We start from the raw sequence: 14,414 nt of genomic DNA on the forward strand, positions 1-14,414 counted from the left end.
AGCTCAAAGTTTCCAACCTGCATTCTAATTTATAGCCTCTCACAACATTCCCACTCTAAAAGAAACCAAATGTAGAAACAGGAATCAGAGAAGGGAAGCACTGAGAGATTGTCTCAATCCTGAAACGTCATCCATCTATATTATCCTGAGATGCTTCCTGAGTTACTTCATCCAGCACTGCAACTTTTTTTAAAAAAATCAAACCTGTCAACAAAATTGACTCTAAAACTCAAAAGCATCTGGCCAAACAACACACTTCCCTATTTCTGCTTGGGTAAATCGCTCAATCAACCGTCAAGATTAATTTATGTTTTCAATCTGAGGTATGGGTCCAATTATTTATTAATGTCGCTCAAGTTCACTTGATCGGCATTTCATTTGTAATCTTGCCATATTTTGGATAATACAATGGCAATTGTAATTTAATATTTATACACAGAAATGTGTTGAATTCAATCAATAACAAGTTTTCATAGTACACAAATAATGATGCTAATCACAGGATCCTTGTACTGTCATGAAGTTAGAAAGATGTTTCCATTTTGGATTTGTTCGTTAAGTAAATCGTCTCTCTGACTAGTCCTCAGTGTTTCTTTTATTCAGACTGTTTGACATACTTCATGTCTTCCAAATGATCCAAACAGAGGTAGACCTCAATTAATGCTAATGAAACACAAAACTGCCTACCGGTATTATATTTCTATCACATTAGAATTAATATAAAAATGGAAAAAATGCAGTCAACATCATTCCCAATTTATTTCATAAATTTTACAAGAGTTGGTTCATCAGAATTAAAACTGCTAAAATGAAACAAGTGGAGGAAGACATGCCAATAGCAGCTAGTTACCTTGCCAATTTAAGAAAATGTCCCAGAGAAGAATTAGAATTATTCAACCAAAAACTGCTTCCTCTGATGGTTTTAAACGCAGAACCTACCTGAAGCTAGAACTTAAATGCATGTTCTTGCAACATTTCTATTCCTCCAAAATGGCGATGTTTTACAAAAAAATGAATGGTTGAAGTACAGAGAACTGAAAGTTCCTGGTCAGAACACTGCAAGTAATGCAAAGATTAGGAACATCAAGGCCATTACACATAGTACAGAAAGAATGGGGAACTCTTCTCCTGTGGTTTAAAAATAAACACCATCTTGCTATTATCTGAAATTCTTCAAAATAAAGCAAACAGAAATGAGATGAAAGCAGATAGTTCTAAGCCAGTGAGTAATTTGGTCAAATTTACCATTTGAAATAAAGCCAGTTGATTTTGCTGATAGCTGTGCATGAAAAAGAGAACATAATATCATTTCTTAGAAGTTTTATTACTGTACATTTTTCAAAAGCCCTCGGTTGCTTCTGAAAGACAGATTCACACACTCAGAAGTCAAAGTTTTCTTATAGCTTTGCATAATCTTTAAGGATCATTTCAAGCTTCTGGCTGTGCATGATATTCCCTTTAATTTGCAGCTTGCCTGAAAAGAAAGCCTGTGAAAAAAATACACACAAAATTGAACGAGGTATTAAGATAATAGGAACATTTACATTGTAATACCGATGTGAGAAAAAGCAAGTTGAATTCCAATTATGCACATTTCCCACATTCAAGCAGATACAAAAGGATGGGAATCCATTATGTTTGGTGTTTGGTGTTTATGTTTGGCCCGTTGACCTTTCCGCAATTCCAGCTTTTTCCTGTAGATGGAAATGGAGGCAGGAGGTTCTGCAGCCTCAAACAGGCAAAAGTAATTGAATAATATACAATTGCTAGAAGTATCGTACGCCTTTCATCATTTTTTTTAAGAACCTGGCCAAGTTTATCCTCTTTTAACTCCATCCAGATTTAAAAGATTGGGTAATCACAATCATTTTCTGAAATTCTGACGCAATGGGGCACAAACCACCCATTTATTCATCATTGAGATTACCAAAAAGTGACAGTTTGTGTGTTTAGCATTTACTTTTCAAACGAACTGTTGGAGAACAGGTTGGGCGGCAGGGTGGCACAGCGGTAGAGTTGCTGCCTTACAGCGAATGCAGCGCGGGCCCGGGTTCGATCCTGACTATGGGTGCTGTCTGTACGGAGTTTGTACGTTTTTCCCATGACCTCCGTGGGTTTTCTCCGAGATCTTCTGTTTCCTCCCACACTCCAAAGACGTACAGATTTGTAGGTTAATTGGCTTGGTAAATGTAAAAATTGTCCCTGGACACAATTAAGGAGGGAGGAGGGATGGAGGGAGTGGGGGGGGGGGGTGCTGCACCAATGCAGGAGAGGTTTGGGCCCAACAGGTCCACTTGGTCTAGTCTATGATAAAGTCCCTCTCAATTGGGTACTTATAAAAGTGCATGATGCGAAGTACCATGCCATAGAAGGAGTAGGAAAGCTTAGGCCATTTTGTATTTACATATGGACAGGCCATCTTGCATTCCTTTTTTGTTTACCATTTATATATTTAAAACATTTACCTGTTGAGGATTAAGTTTTCTTGATACCAGTTGCATGAAATCTTCATCTGACAACATGAAAGTAGTGTCAACCTGATGCCGTGCAGCCCCCCTGTACAACTCTCCAGAATCATTCTTCAGATCGATAGCTAAAAAACACCCAAAGGTAATTAGAAGAGATTCTAGGAAAAAAAATATTGGATTAATATCTCAATGTGTTCATACTTTATTATTGATTTCAGAAACTTGCAAGGACAAATTAAACGTGCACAATTTAATTTAGGAAAAATGTCAGAAATTGTGTTAACAATATACTCTATAAAACAAATATAATGAAAACTGGCATAAAACACATCTTCCAGTCAGTTTCCATTTCCCATTAAAATCTAGGGGGACAACAAGCCTTTGTTAATTTTATTAAGTGTTTGATTCACAACTACAGATATAATCATCGTTCCTTGACATCAATGTTCAACTCAATATACAATAAGAATATGGTCAATAACTCAGGGGAAGGTTTATTTTATCAGTGCAAAAAAAACAAAACACAAAATTACGTGAAATACTTTGCAATATAAATTTGACTGTAGACAAGTTTAGTTGAATAGTAAAATGTTTAATAAAATGGGACAACTATCACAAAATGTGTCCAGTTCACTACCCATCAAGGTAATGAATGAGGGATATCAGGCAGACATCTTTATCAAGTCTTTGGCAATGCCCTTACACCTGAAATATGCAAATAAGTTAACATATCTCAAGCAAAACAAGAAAATCAATGGGTACACCATTCTTGTTTTGGATCAAAGGATATAACACTTTAAATCTCAATCACAGGGCAAAACCTGAAACTGCTCCTCTAACCTAATTTACAGCTGTCCCCGTGGTATGCTTGGCTTTACACTATCATAGACACCCCCTCCCTGCAACTTAACAAACATATTTTGGACCCTTCATAGGTTCTGATGAAGAGTCTTCAATCTAGAATACAGATTGTCTCCCTTCCCATGGGTGAGGTCCGACCTGCTGAGTATTTCGAGCAATTTCTGTGTCTTTTTCTGTCACATTATTACTGGTTGTGGTGGATGTGCTATATTTTCATTTTTGTAAATAGAGGTTGCAGCCAAGAACCTGGTTTTAACTGCCCATTTTGTCGGATGATCAGAGAAATAGGGCAGCACAATGGCGCAGTGGTAGAGTTGCTGCCTTACAGCGCCAGAGACCTGGGTTCGATCCTGTTTAAGGATGCTGGGTACGGAGTTTAAAAGTTCTCCATGTGACAACATGGGTTTAGTCCGTGTGCTCCGGTTTCCTTCCACGTTTCAAAGACGGACAAGTTTGTAGGTTCATTGTCTTTTGGAAATTGTTCCTAGGATAGAGGTAGTGTATGGTTGATCGATGGTCAGCGTGGACTCGGTGGACCTATTTTCAGGCTGTATCTCTAATCTAAATAAAAGTAGACTCTAGAGCAATAACCCCAGATCTACCAAGCAAGTCGAAACAATTAATATGAAGCACAGTCTGGGGGCCACTCGAGTCCAAAACAATTAATTTTGTCTCTTTAATTGATTTATTGAACTTCAGTGTTTTTGTCAATCCCTAAATAACTTTTAGAATGTGTTGATAAGCCATCACAAACTACAACAGTCTATCAGCATGTCCAGAATCAATTTAGCACTTGAAATATTTTAAGCTGAACTACTTTTATTGTTCATTAAACCATATCTTCTTGTCAACATTCAGGAAGTCAATTCAAAATTCCTAAGGAAACAGCTTAAAGAAACAGCTTAAACCTTGCTGTAACATTTGCTCCCAGTCTTCTATGAAGAGACATTTTATTCTCCGAGATAATCCACATTGGGTGGATGGAAGGCATGAGTCAGCAATAAACTTAAATCAGAAAAGGTTCTACAAATCTACAGTTTCAAAATAGTCAGTTGTTTTTAAACTTTGTAGGAATTTATTTTCTATTAAATGTAACTGCACTGATTCTAAACCGAAAAAGGACATTTCAATATTTAATACGGTTGCACCCTGCACTAAGGCAGCTCATGTCGACTTGAAATTGCACTGTTTTCCTTTTGCTGTCTAAATGAAAATTCAAATTATCTCAAACCTGCCACATTCACTTTCCCCGACCTCAAGGACATTAACTGAAGATGCCTCAGCTTGACTATGTTGCACATGACAGTAATGAACTAAAAGGGCTCACATTATTTATTTTGCTGTCAATTTCCATGGCTCACTGGTGCCATTGTGCAGGAAAGAGGCAACAAGTCACACCTTACATGTATGGCAGCAGAGCCAACGGCACATTTAACATCAGGTACAGTACTGGAAGGAAATATCGATGAGCATAGCCAATACTTTGTTAACCCTGAGAGTTGATAAATTGGAGCGCATATTGCACAGTATTAAGGAAAACAAACCCCATGTCAGAGGCACAATTGTTTAACTATTAGCTAATGGAAAATTGACAATCATGGGTCAGATCCCAGCACAAACCTTGAACTTGCTCAGCCAGGCACCCTTTAGGTCATGCAGCAGCGATCCCAAACAACACAAAAGGCTGTTTCTGTATGTGTGTGACCTGCAGATGGTCCTGGGGAGGGGGGGGGGGGGGGGTGGGATTTTGCACAGCCAGGGTCCTCCATGGATGATTGTCAAGCAATTGCAATACCAAGAAGAATGGGATTTTGGAAAGTGAAAGTTTATGTTTTGCTACTCGTATACAGTAATAATTGGGAAAGGTTAAAGAAAAATAAATTAAGTTAGAGGATGAAGATAAATTTGGCCATATTTCAAATATTACTAATAATATGTACTTCCATCACGTTCCATGGAAGATTATTTCTAACTTTAATAAGCATACCTTCAGGGATTTCATGCTGTCGTTTAATTAACTATTCACAATTCCATAATTCTGCTCTTAGCAACAAGTTTGGAATTCCTCATTTAGCAAATTCATAACCAACGTCAGCACAGTTTATTATTTTTAGCTACATGGTTTAAGCATCCCATGTTAAGGTAATATTAATACAACAGAAATCCTGCTCCATGGACATGACTCATGTTCAAATGAATTTAGGACTTTCACATTACAGAAAAAAACTGGAAACCCTCCGCAATAAGTGAAGATTCATTGTTGATATATTGTACGTAAATAGAATTTAGAACTTTTAATGTCAGCATCCACATTTTGGTGGAAACACTTCTTTTTAATTCTACTTGATCAGTTAATTCTTTCATCAAAACATTCAGAAAGATTCACCTCATAGATGTTAGCCCCAGTGATTGCACAAACTTCCTCTTAATCCTTTTCAATAAAATGGAAAATTTGTGTCTTCAGTATCCTCTCAACTAACTTCTTAATTAAAACAAGAGACACAAATGATAATCATTCTTCCTGATTGCATTGAATAAAGCTCCACTCTGGCAGGATACCAAATGGCTGCAGATCAGACTCGCTCAAGTCAACAAAATAGGAAAATGATGTAGTGCACACAACAGGCAGCCAATTAAATGCTGCTCACTGTCTAGCTTTAAGTAAACTTCCCAACCAATTAATTCAATTCAATCTGGTATTCCCTCAGCATGGTCTAAAGGAGAACCCCACATACTTAATTTGCAACTATACATCCATTTCAGAATTAAACAAAAACTTGAAAGCATAACAGACAGTCATATAGCATGAAAGCAGGCCCTTTGGCCCAACTCGTCCATGCCATCCGAGATGCCCCATCTACACTAGTCCTGCTTGGCCCATATTGCTCTAAAGCGTTCCTATCCGTGTACCTGTCCAAATGTCTTTTAAATGTTGTTTCGTACCTGCTTCACTGACTGCTCTGGCAGCTCATTCCATATATCCACCACCAGCTGTGTGAAAAGGGTGCCCCTCAGATTCCTATTAGATCTTTCCTTTCTCACCTTAAGCCTATGTCATTTGTTTCTCGATTACCCTACTCTGGGTAAAAGTGTGCATACCCTGTCTATTCCTTTCATGATTTAATAAATTCTAAAAGATCACCCCTTAGCCTCCTGTTCTCCAAGGAGTAAAGTCCTAGCCTGCCCGACCTCTCCCTGGAGCTCAGGCCCTTGAGTCCAGGCAACATCTTCGTAAATCCTCCCTGCACTCTTTCCAGGTTAACGATATCCTTCCTGTATCAGGGTGACCAAAACTGAACACTATACACCAAATTGATTAGTAAGGGTGTCAGGGACTATGGGAAGAAGCCAGAAGAATGGGGAAAGATAGAATAGCCACGATTGAACGGCAGAGTGGACTTGATGGCCCAAATGGCCTAATTCTGCTCTTAGAACCTATGAACCTACACAGCCTTGCCAATGCCTTGTACAACTGTAACATAATGTTTCAACTTCTATACCCAATACCCTGACAGATGATGGCCAATGTACTAATAGCCTCTTGACCACCCTATCTAACCATTGCGCTACCGTCAGGGAACTCTGTACCTGCACTCCAAGATCCCTCTGCTTTACAACAGTCCCCTGCCATGGTTTGACTTCAAAAAATGCAACACCTTGCACTCATCTGCATTAAACTCCATTCCTCAACCTAGTTACCTAGCTGATCAAGATCCTGCGGTGATTTTTGATAACCATCTTGAATTGAATTGAATTGAATAATTTTATTAGCCAATATGTATACATACAAGGAATTTGCCCTGGTGCTTTGCTCACAAGTAACAATACGATATACAGTACACAATTAAAAATAAAACATTATAATTTAAACATGTGAAGAAGGAAATAAAATACCAGAGCAAAAGGAGGCTACAGACTTTTGGCTATTGAGTAGAGCTACTGATGAGCTACTGCATGTGGAAAAAAAGCTGTTTTTATGTCTGGCTGTGGCGGCTTTGGCAGTCCGGAGTCACCTTCCAGAGGTAAGTGCTTCAAAGAGTTTGTGGCCAGGGTGAGAGGGGTCACTATCTATACCACCCATTTTAGTGTAATTTGCTAACTCTGCATGCCTTTGCATTCTCATCCAAACTGTTGATGTAGCTCAAATGTGAACTTTACAAAAAAAGTTGTAAATGAACCAACACTTCATTATTATAGTTTCCATTATCCTAATCATTGACACCCGAGGATGGCAATATACTGTGTGCATCGATGCCCTGCACAGTTACCTCTAATCTAGGCCTCATTTTGACCTCAGCACAAGGTGCGTCGGATCATTTTTAAATGAGTATTTAGCAAAGGTCAAACACTAATTTATGGCAACAATGCAAGATGTCATTGGTTATGTTAGTGACTTAACTAACACGAGGAAAACTGTCATGTCTGGATGAATAGCATAATTACTGACAACCTCCCACCGATATCATTCATCTGGGAAATGTCACTTACATAATCTGCCCCATTCAAATCACCTTTGAGCATGGTTTGAAAAGTTAAAGAAAAGTGCAAAGGTATCCAAGTTTTCGGGCCCAACACTTAATTATTTTGTAATTCATTTAGATGCACGCACTGTAAATTTATTAAAGTAATGCATAAGCCATCACTTTCTAACTTCAAACTTAATTATTCTTTTCTAAAGCAAATATTAATGTAGATGTTACAGGCTCCAAACTTATGGGATCCAAGCTATGTCACCCTGAACATCTATCCATAATTTGTATTTTATCTGCCAGTCAATTATCTATTTTGCCATGTTTCCCTGACTTTTTATGCTCTGACTTTATTTGCGGTATAGTTGAATCTTTCTAAATCTAGATGTATTGCATTGATCTAATATCTACACTCCCTTCTCCTACACTCTCTTCTCCAGCTCTGCTGGAGAGAGGGTGGGGTCCCTCAAGACATGCGTAACGTCAACATTGTCACATTGGACAAGAACAAGGGAGATCGCAGTGACTGCAATAACTACAGGGGCATTTCACTCCTAAGCACTACAGGAAAGGCCTTTGCCAGTGTGATCCTACAAAGACTCCACAAACTCGCTGACAGAATAAACCCTGAGGCGCAATGTGGTTTTCGTGGAGGTAGATCTACGGTGGACATGAGCTTCTCCCTGGGTCAAATTCAAGAGAAATGCAGAGCTGCAAACCCCATTATCATCATCATATCATATATATATATAGCCGGAAACAGGCCTTTTCGGCCCTCCAAGTCCGTGCCGCCCAGCGATCCCCGTACATTAACACTATCCTACACCCACTAGGGACAATTTTTTACATTTACCCAGCCAATTAACCTACATACCTGTACGTCTTTGGAGTGTGGGAGGAAACCGAAGATCTCGGAGAAAACCCACGCAGGTCACGGGGAGAACGTACAAACTCCTTACAGTGCAGCACCCGTAGTCAGGATCGAACCTGAGTCTCCGGCGCTGCATTCGCTGTAAAGCAGCAACTCTACCGCTGCGCTACCGTGCCGCCCATTATACATCACATTCGTGGATCTCACAAAAGCATTTGATTCTGTCAGCAGACGCGGCCTTTACCAGGTGCTAGAGAAGTTTGGGTGTCCATCTCACCTTCTAAACTTCATCCAGTCCTTTCACAAAAACATGCATGTACACTGCAGTTTGATGACGCTACGTCAGAAAGCTTCCCCATGAGAAGCAGAGTGAAGCAAGGATATGTCCTAGCCTCAACTCTGTTCGACATCTTCCTATCTGCCCTTCTGTCCTTTGCCTTCCCGACAGACACGGAAGGAGTCTACCTCCACACCAGAAGTGCTGGGAAACTCTTCAATCTACCAAGATTAAAGGTCAAGACGAAGGTGAAAACTGTGCTCCTCAGAGAACTCCTGTACGCTGATGATGCTGCATTCATCGCCCCAACGGAAGGTGGACTTCAAAGGCTAATGAACAGGATGTCTCATGCCTGCAATGAATATCGACTGACAATCAGCATTAAGACTGTGGTCATGGGTCAGGGCACTCTACTCCCCCCTCAAATCTGCCTAAATACCTCTTTACTGGAATCCGCCAAAATATTCTCCTACTTGGGATCCACAGTGACTGATAGCCTCTCTTTGGATGAGGAAATCAACTCATGCACAGGAAAGGCAGCAACCACCTTCGGGAGACTAACCAAGCGGGCATGGAAGAACAGGAAACTCACAACCAAAACTAAGGTCACTGTCTACAAAGCCCGTGTATTGAGCACGCTAGTTTACAGTAGTGAAGCTTGGACGACCTATCAACATCAAGGGCGGAAATTGAATAACTTCCATTTTCGCTGTCTTCGCCGCATCCTGGGAGTTTCTTGGCAGGACAAAATCACCAACGAATCTGTCCTCTCTCTAACCAACATGCCTAGCTAGCATCCCTGCTATCCTCAAGCAGAAGCACCTCCGCTGGCTTGGACATGTACACAGGATGGACAATGGGCGTATCCCCAAAGACATGCTTTATGGGGAGGTTGCCAATGCTCGGAGACCAAGAGGAAGACCAAAGCTCGGCGACAAGGACACAATTAAAAAGGATATGACAAGCTTCAATGTCGACACTGTCAACTGGGAAGCGGCTGCTGAGGACCATGGCAGGTAGAGGAAGGACCTCCAGGCGGTCATGAAACATCACAACAGCACGTGGTTCAAGACCCTGAAGCACAGGCACTAACACTGCAACATGGTCAAAGACAGCAGCCACGGACTCTCCAGAACAATGACCAGAGACGACTCACCTGTGGAAGGATCTGCCTGTCACGGATAGGCCTAGTCAGTCACACAGGGAAATGTAACCACAGATGAAAAATCCCCCTCTCCAAGCAGGACAACGCCAAGCCGCACCATCATCTCCCGCAGATGGACGGATGCCAGAGAGAGAGAGAATTGTTCAAGGTCAACAGTCTCTGCCAAACCCCATGCATAAAAAACAGGATTCAGCCATTCAGTGCCTCAAGTCTTCTCTGCACTCAAACAGTTTCAGCTGATGTTTAACAGCTGCACTCCTTTCCCAAACTCACAATGTACTCCTGGATTACCTTGATATTTAAAATTTTATGAATCTCTACATTTCATGTCCCAAACAGAACCTCTTTTGCCATCTAGGTTAAGGAATTCCCTAGATTCACTTCAACTTGTGTGAAGAGGTTTCTTTGCATCTCTGTCTTTAATGAATAAGCCCTTATTTTGAGATTGTAAACACAAAGAAACTGCAGATGCTGGTTTACAAAACAAGGCAAAATACTGGAGTAATTCAGCAGGTCAGGCAGCATCTCTGGAGGACATGTGGTGTGAATTGTGAAGCTACAGGAAGGAATATTGGTGGAAGCGGAGGTGGAGAGGAGAAGGGGGGAAAAGGGTGGAAGTCCAGGTGGAGCACAGGGAAAAGGGGGGGTGAAAGGAGGTTGTTTGTGGGTCGGCTGCCTCAAATTGGAGAATTCAATGTTTATACCGTTAGGTTGTAAGCTACCAAGCATGTGTCAGAGTGTAGCTACATGCAAACTGGAGAAATAGCACCTCATATTCTACTTTGGATTACAACCTAACGGTATGAATTGAATTCTCCAATTTTAGGTAACTAGCCCACAAACAAATCCCCCTTCTCCCACCTTTTCCCCCTCTCTTCACTAGGTCCCACCTGGACTGGCACCCATTTCTCCCCTTCCACGAATGTTCCTACCTCTTGCTTCACAATTTACTCCTCTTCCGTCCTTGTCTCACATGTTTTGTCTTTTCATCACTGGTCTTTGTCCAAACATCTGGCTATCCACCCCTGCTGAATTACTCCAGCACTTTGTGTATTTTTTGAGATTGTGATTAAGGTTGTCTATCCAGGCTGAGAGGAACATCATCCTTGCATCTTCTGTCAATTTCCTTTGGAATTTTGTATGCTTCAATGAGATCAACCCTCATTCCTCTGAACCCACGACAGAATAAAGTGGAGAACTTCTCTGACAATGAAAATACATATCACTTTGCAAAACTGCAATACTTACTCCACTGTGTTGCCATCTTCCCTTCCTTAGTGATATCCCATTGGAAGATTGCATTCACCTTTTTTACCAGCTCTCTGCCAACATCTTTAATGCGGCGACCTATTTCTGCAAATACAAGGTCACTTTGCAGTTCTCCTCTCTGTTTAAAAGAAAATAATTCAAAATCAAAGTACATTTGCAGATTCACAAAAATGCACTGCTTCTAATAAATAAATACTACTAATGATATACCTATATCAGCAATGTCAGTGCAATGGGTAATGGTATTTAAACATAGCAATTTTCAAACATTGCATCATATGCCATTAGGTTAAAAAGTGCTGAATATTTGGGAACAGAATTAAAATCGTTGCAAACATTAGCGACTCAGTGGTGCTAGTTTCGGACGGGCAGGGTGATGGAAACACTGCCATAACTCGAGAGTAAATCTCCATCCACAGATACGACCCGATCAATATAATAATAATAATAATAATGCATTACATTTATATAGCGGTTTTCAAACACTCAAAGACGCTTTACAGGGATTACTAGAACATAGAGAAGAAAAGAAATAGATAAATAAGTAAACAAACAGAAAAAGGAGACAGAAGGTGAGGTGACGGTCAGTGGTTGAAGGCAGTGCTGAACAGGTGAGACTTCAGTGATGTTTTGAATGTGGTGAGTGAGGAGGAGTCTCTGACGGTTTGGGGTAGTGAGTTTCAGAGGGTGGGAGCAGCTATATGGTTCACTACTGTTAATGTTCACTTTGCAACAGTAGACTAGCTTCAAATTTATTTAGATAAAATTGAGACCGCCCTGTAGCATTTTAACCTTCTTTTTAAAATTCTGCATTTAGATTGATGTTTCCCTTAGGTGTGGTTGTCAAAAATGCCCGTCATGTTCTTGACGGCTAGGCTTTCAGGATATTTAGCAGAAAGACTAACATCATCAAACGCCACTGTAGAAGAACTAAAATTAGATAAAATGAGCAAAAAGTCTTGACAAAAACAGCTTTACAAGTGACCATGGATTGTAGAAAGGTATGTAGGAAAATAACTGCAGATGCTGGTACAAATCGAAGGTATCACAAAATGCTGGAGTAACTCAGCAGGTCAGGCAGCATCTAGGAGAGAAGGAATGGGTGACGTTTCGGGTCGAGACCCTTCTTCAGAATGATGTCAGGGGGGGCGGGACAAAGAAAGGATAACGGTGGAGACAGGAAGACAGTGGGAGAACTGGGAAGGGGGAGGGGAAGAGAGGGACAGAGGACCTACCTAAAGTTAGAGAAGTTAATGTTCATACCGCTGGGCTGTAAGCTGCCAAAGCGAAATAGGAGGTGCTCTTCCTCCAATTTCCAGTGGGCCTCACTATGGCACTGGAGGAGGCCCAAGACAGAAAGGTCAGACTGGGAGTGGGAGGGGGAGTTGAAGTGCTCAGCCACCGGGGGATCAGGTTGGTTAAGGAGGACTGAGCAAAGGTGTTGAGCAAAACGATTGCTGAGCCTGCATTTAGTCTCGCCAATCCAATCCAATCCAATCCACATTCCCTACTTTACACATTATGACCAATTGCATTGGGTAGATCTCCTCTCCTTGTCCTAATGTATGGACTGCAGGCCGTGAGTACGAGACCCATTCATACCTAAACTTTGCAAACAGGATTTATAACTTCAGAACTTCAGCTTATTTTCCCCCCCAAACACAGTCAATCTTTGCCCAATGCAGAAACTCATGAAAGATCACATTTACAGGCCTATTTAAAATGGTTTAAGCAGATAGAGCTTGGATTCCAGGAAGCAAAGCATTGGTTATTGCCTAGTTCGGGCATGGACTGATTGAAATTACTGATATCCCATGCAAAATGAGGCTCGTGGCCATGTGCAAAATGTCATGGAAAATTACTGGCAATTATTCAAAAACCTTGAAGACATTCAATAAATAGGTTATGCTGTGATTTACAAAGACGTGATTGCAGTCCATAGGACACAAGGGTGTCAAGAAATATGGGGAGAAGGCAGGAGAAAGAGGTTAGGAGAGAAAGGTAGATCAGCCATGATTGAATGGCAGAGTAGACTTGATGGGCTGAATGGCCTAATTCTACTCCTATAACTTATGACCTTTTTATGACTTTCGGCTGTTCCGGGAACCTCACCGTCAGAAGTTTCTATTAGTATTGAAGGGAACACATGTTGATAATCAGACTTCATGGGTTAAACTACATACTGCACAAACTAAGGTTATAAAGCTGGGGTTATGATTTTATTCAGGATACTAAGGGAAATTGATAGTGTAACTGGGCCAGAGTGCAGCTGGAAAACCATTTCTGATGGATAGACCCCAGGAACTGATAATCTTTCAGAAAACAGTTACACAGGCAAAGAATGATAAAAGGTTGGAAATCTCTTCTGGGAATAGCATATGATGCATGGACAATTATTTTTAAATTGAAGATTGATAAATTATTGATTTCCAAATACACTAAAAGTTGCTCTGAGCATTTTGGTAAGAGCTCAGCTCGTAGTTCACTGGATGATGGAATGGGCACAGAGGTTAAACATTTACTCCTGGTACAACATTTCACTGTGGGATCTGTCTGAGGAACCAGTCTAAATCAATGAGGACTGCAGTGACTTTGAATTGTAATAGAGAATGCTGTATTAGTTGCTTACATATCTTGTTGCAAAAGGTGACAACTTGCATCAAGAAGCACAACTTTTATTATCTATTTGCAATATCTTGACCCTTAAGTATAGTTGAAGGGCAGAGATCTCTGCATACATTGACTGGTGTTGACTTCCATGCAACCTTTTATATCCTCCTGTGTTTCTCCTATCATCACAGGAGAGCCCCAGGGAAACCTCTCTGAAGAAATATGCACAACATTGACATATCCAAATCATTTCAGGACGTTTCACAAGTACTTTGAAACAAAAACAAAAACTCGAATGTTTTGGTGGCAAATTGGCACACTATTCCCCCACAGCTTGAGCAACCCAAATTCAATCCTAACTTCTTTGTAGGATTATGCATGTTCTCCCTGTGACTGTATGAGTTTCCATGGGATGTTCAGATTT

At 40.6% G+C, this 14,414-nt stretch overlaps 1 protein-coding gene across 2 annotated transcripts in view; it reads right to left on the minus strand.

Moving 5' to 3' along the window:
• Window positions 1-311: 311 nt before the first annotated feature.
• The window catches only part of hsd17b4 (hydroxysteroid (17-beta) dehydrogenase 4), a 90,020-nt gene continuing 75,917 nt past the window's right edge, over window positions 312-14,414 (minus strand). For both annotated transcript variants that reach the window (XM_078396299.1, XM_078396300.1), the window contains exons 22-24: window positions 11,360-11,498; window positions 2,466-2,593; window positions 312-1,487 (exon numbers count right to left, since the gene is read on the minus strand). In XM_078396299.1, coding sequence (XP_078252425.1) covers window positions 1,398-1,487; window positions 2,466-2,593; window positions 11,360-11,498 — 357 coding nt within the window. In that variant the 3' untranslated portion in view covers window positions 312-1,397. The remainder of the gene's footprint in view (window positions 1,488-2,465; window positions 2,594-11,359; window positions 11,499-14,414) is intronic.

This window comes from Rhinoraja longicauda, chromosome 3, assembly GCF_053455715.1.
Source record: "Rhinoraja longicauda isolate Sanriku21f chromosome 3, sRhiLon1.1, whole genome shotgun sequence".
Classification (NCBI taxonomy): Eukaryota; Metazoa; Chordata; class Chondrichthyes; order Rajiformes; family Arhynchobatidae; genus Rhinoraja; species Rhinoraja longicauda.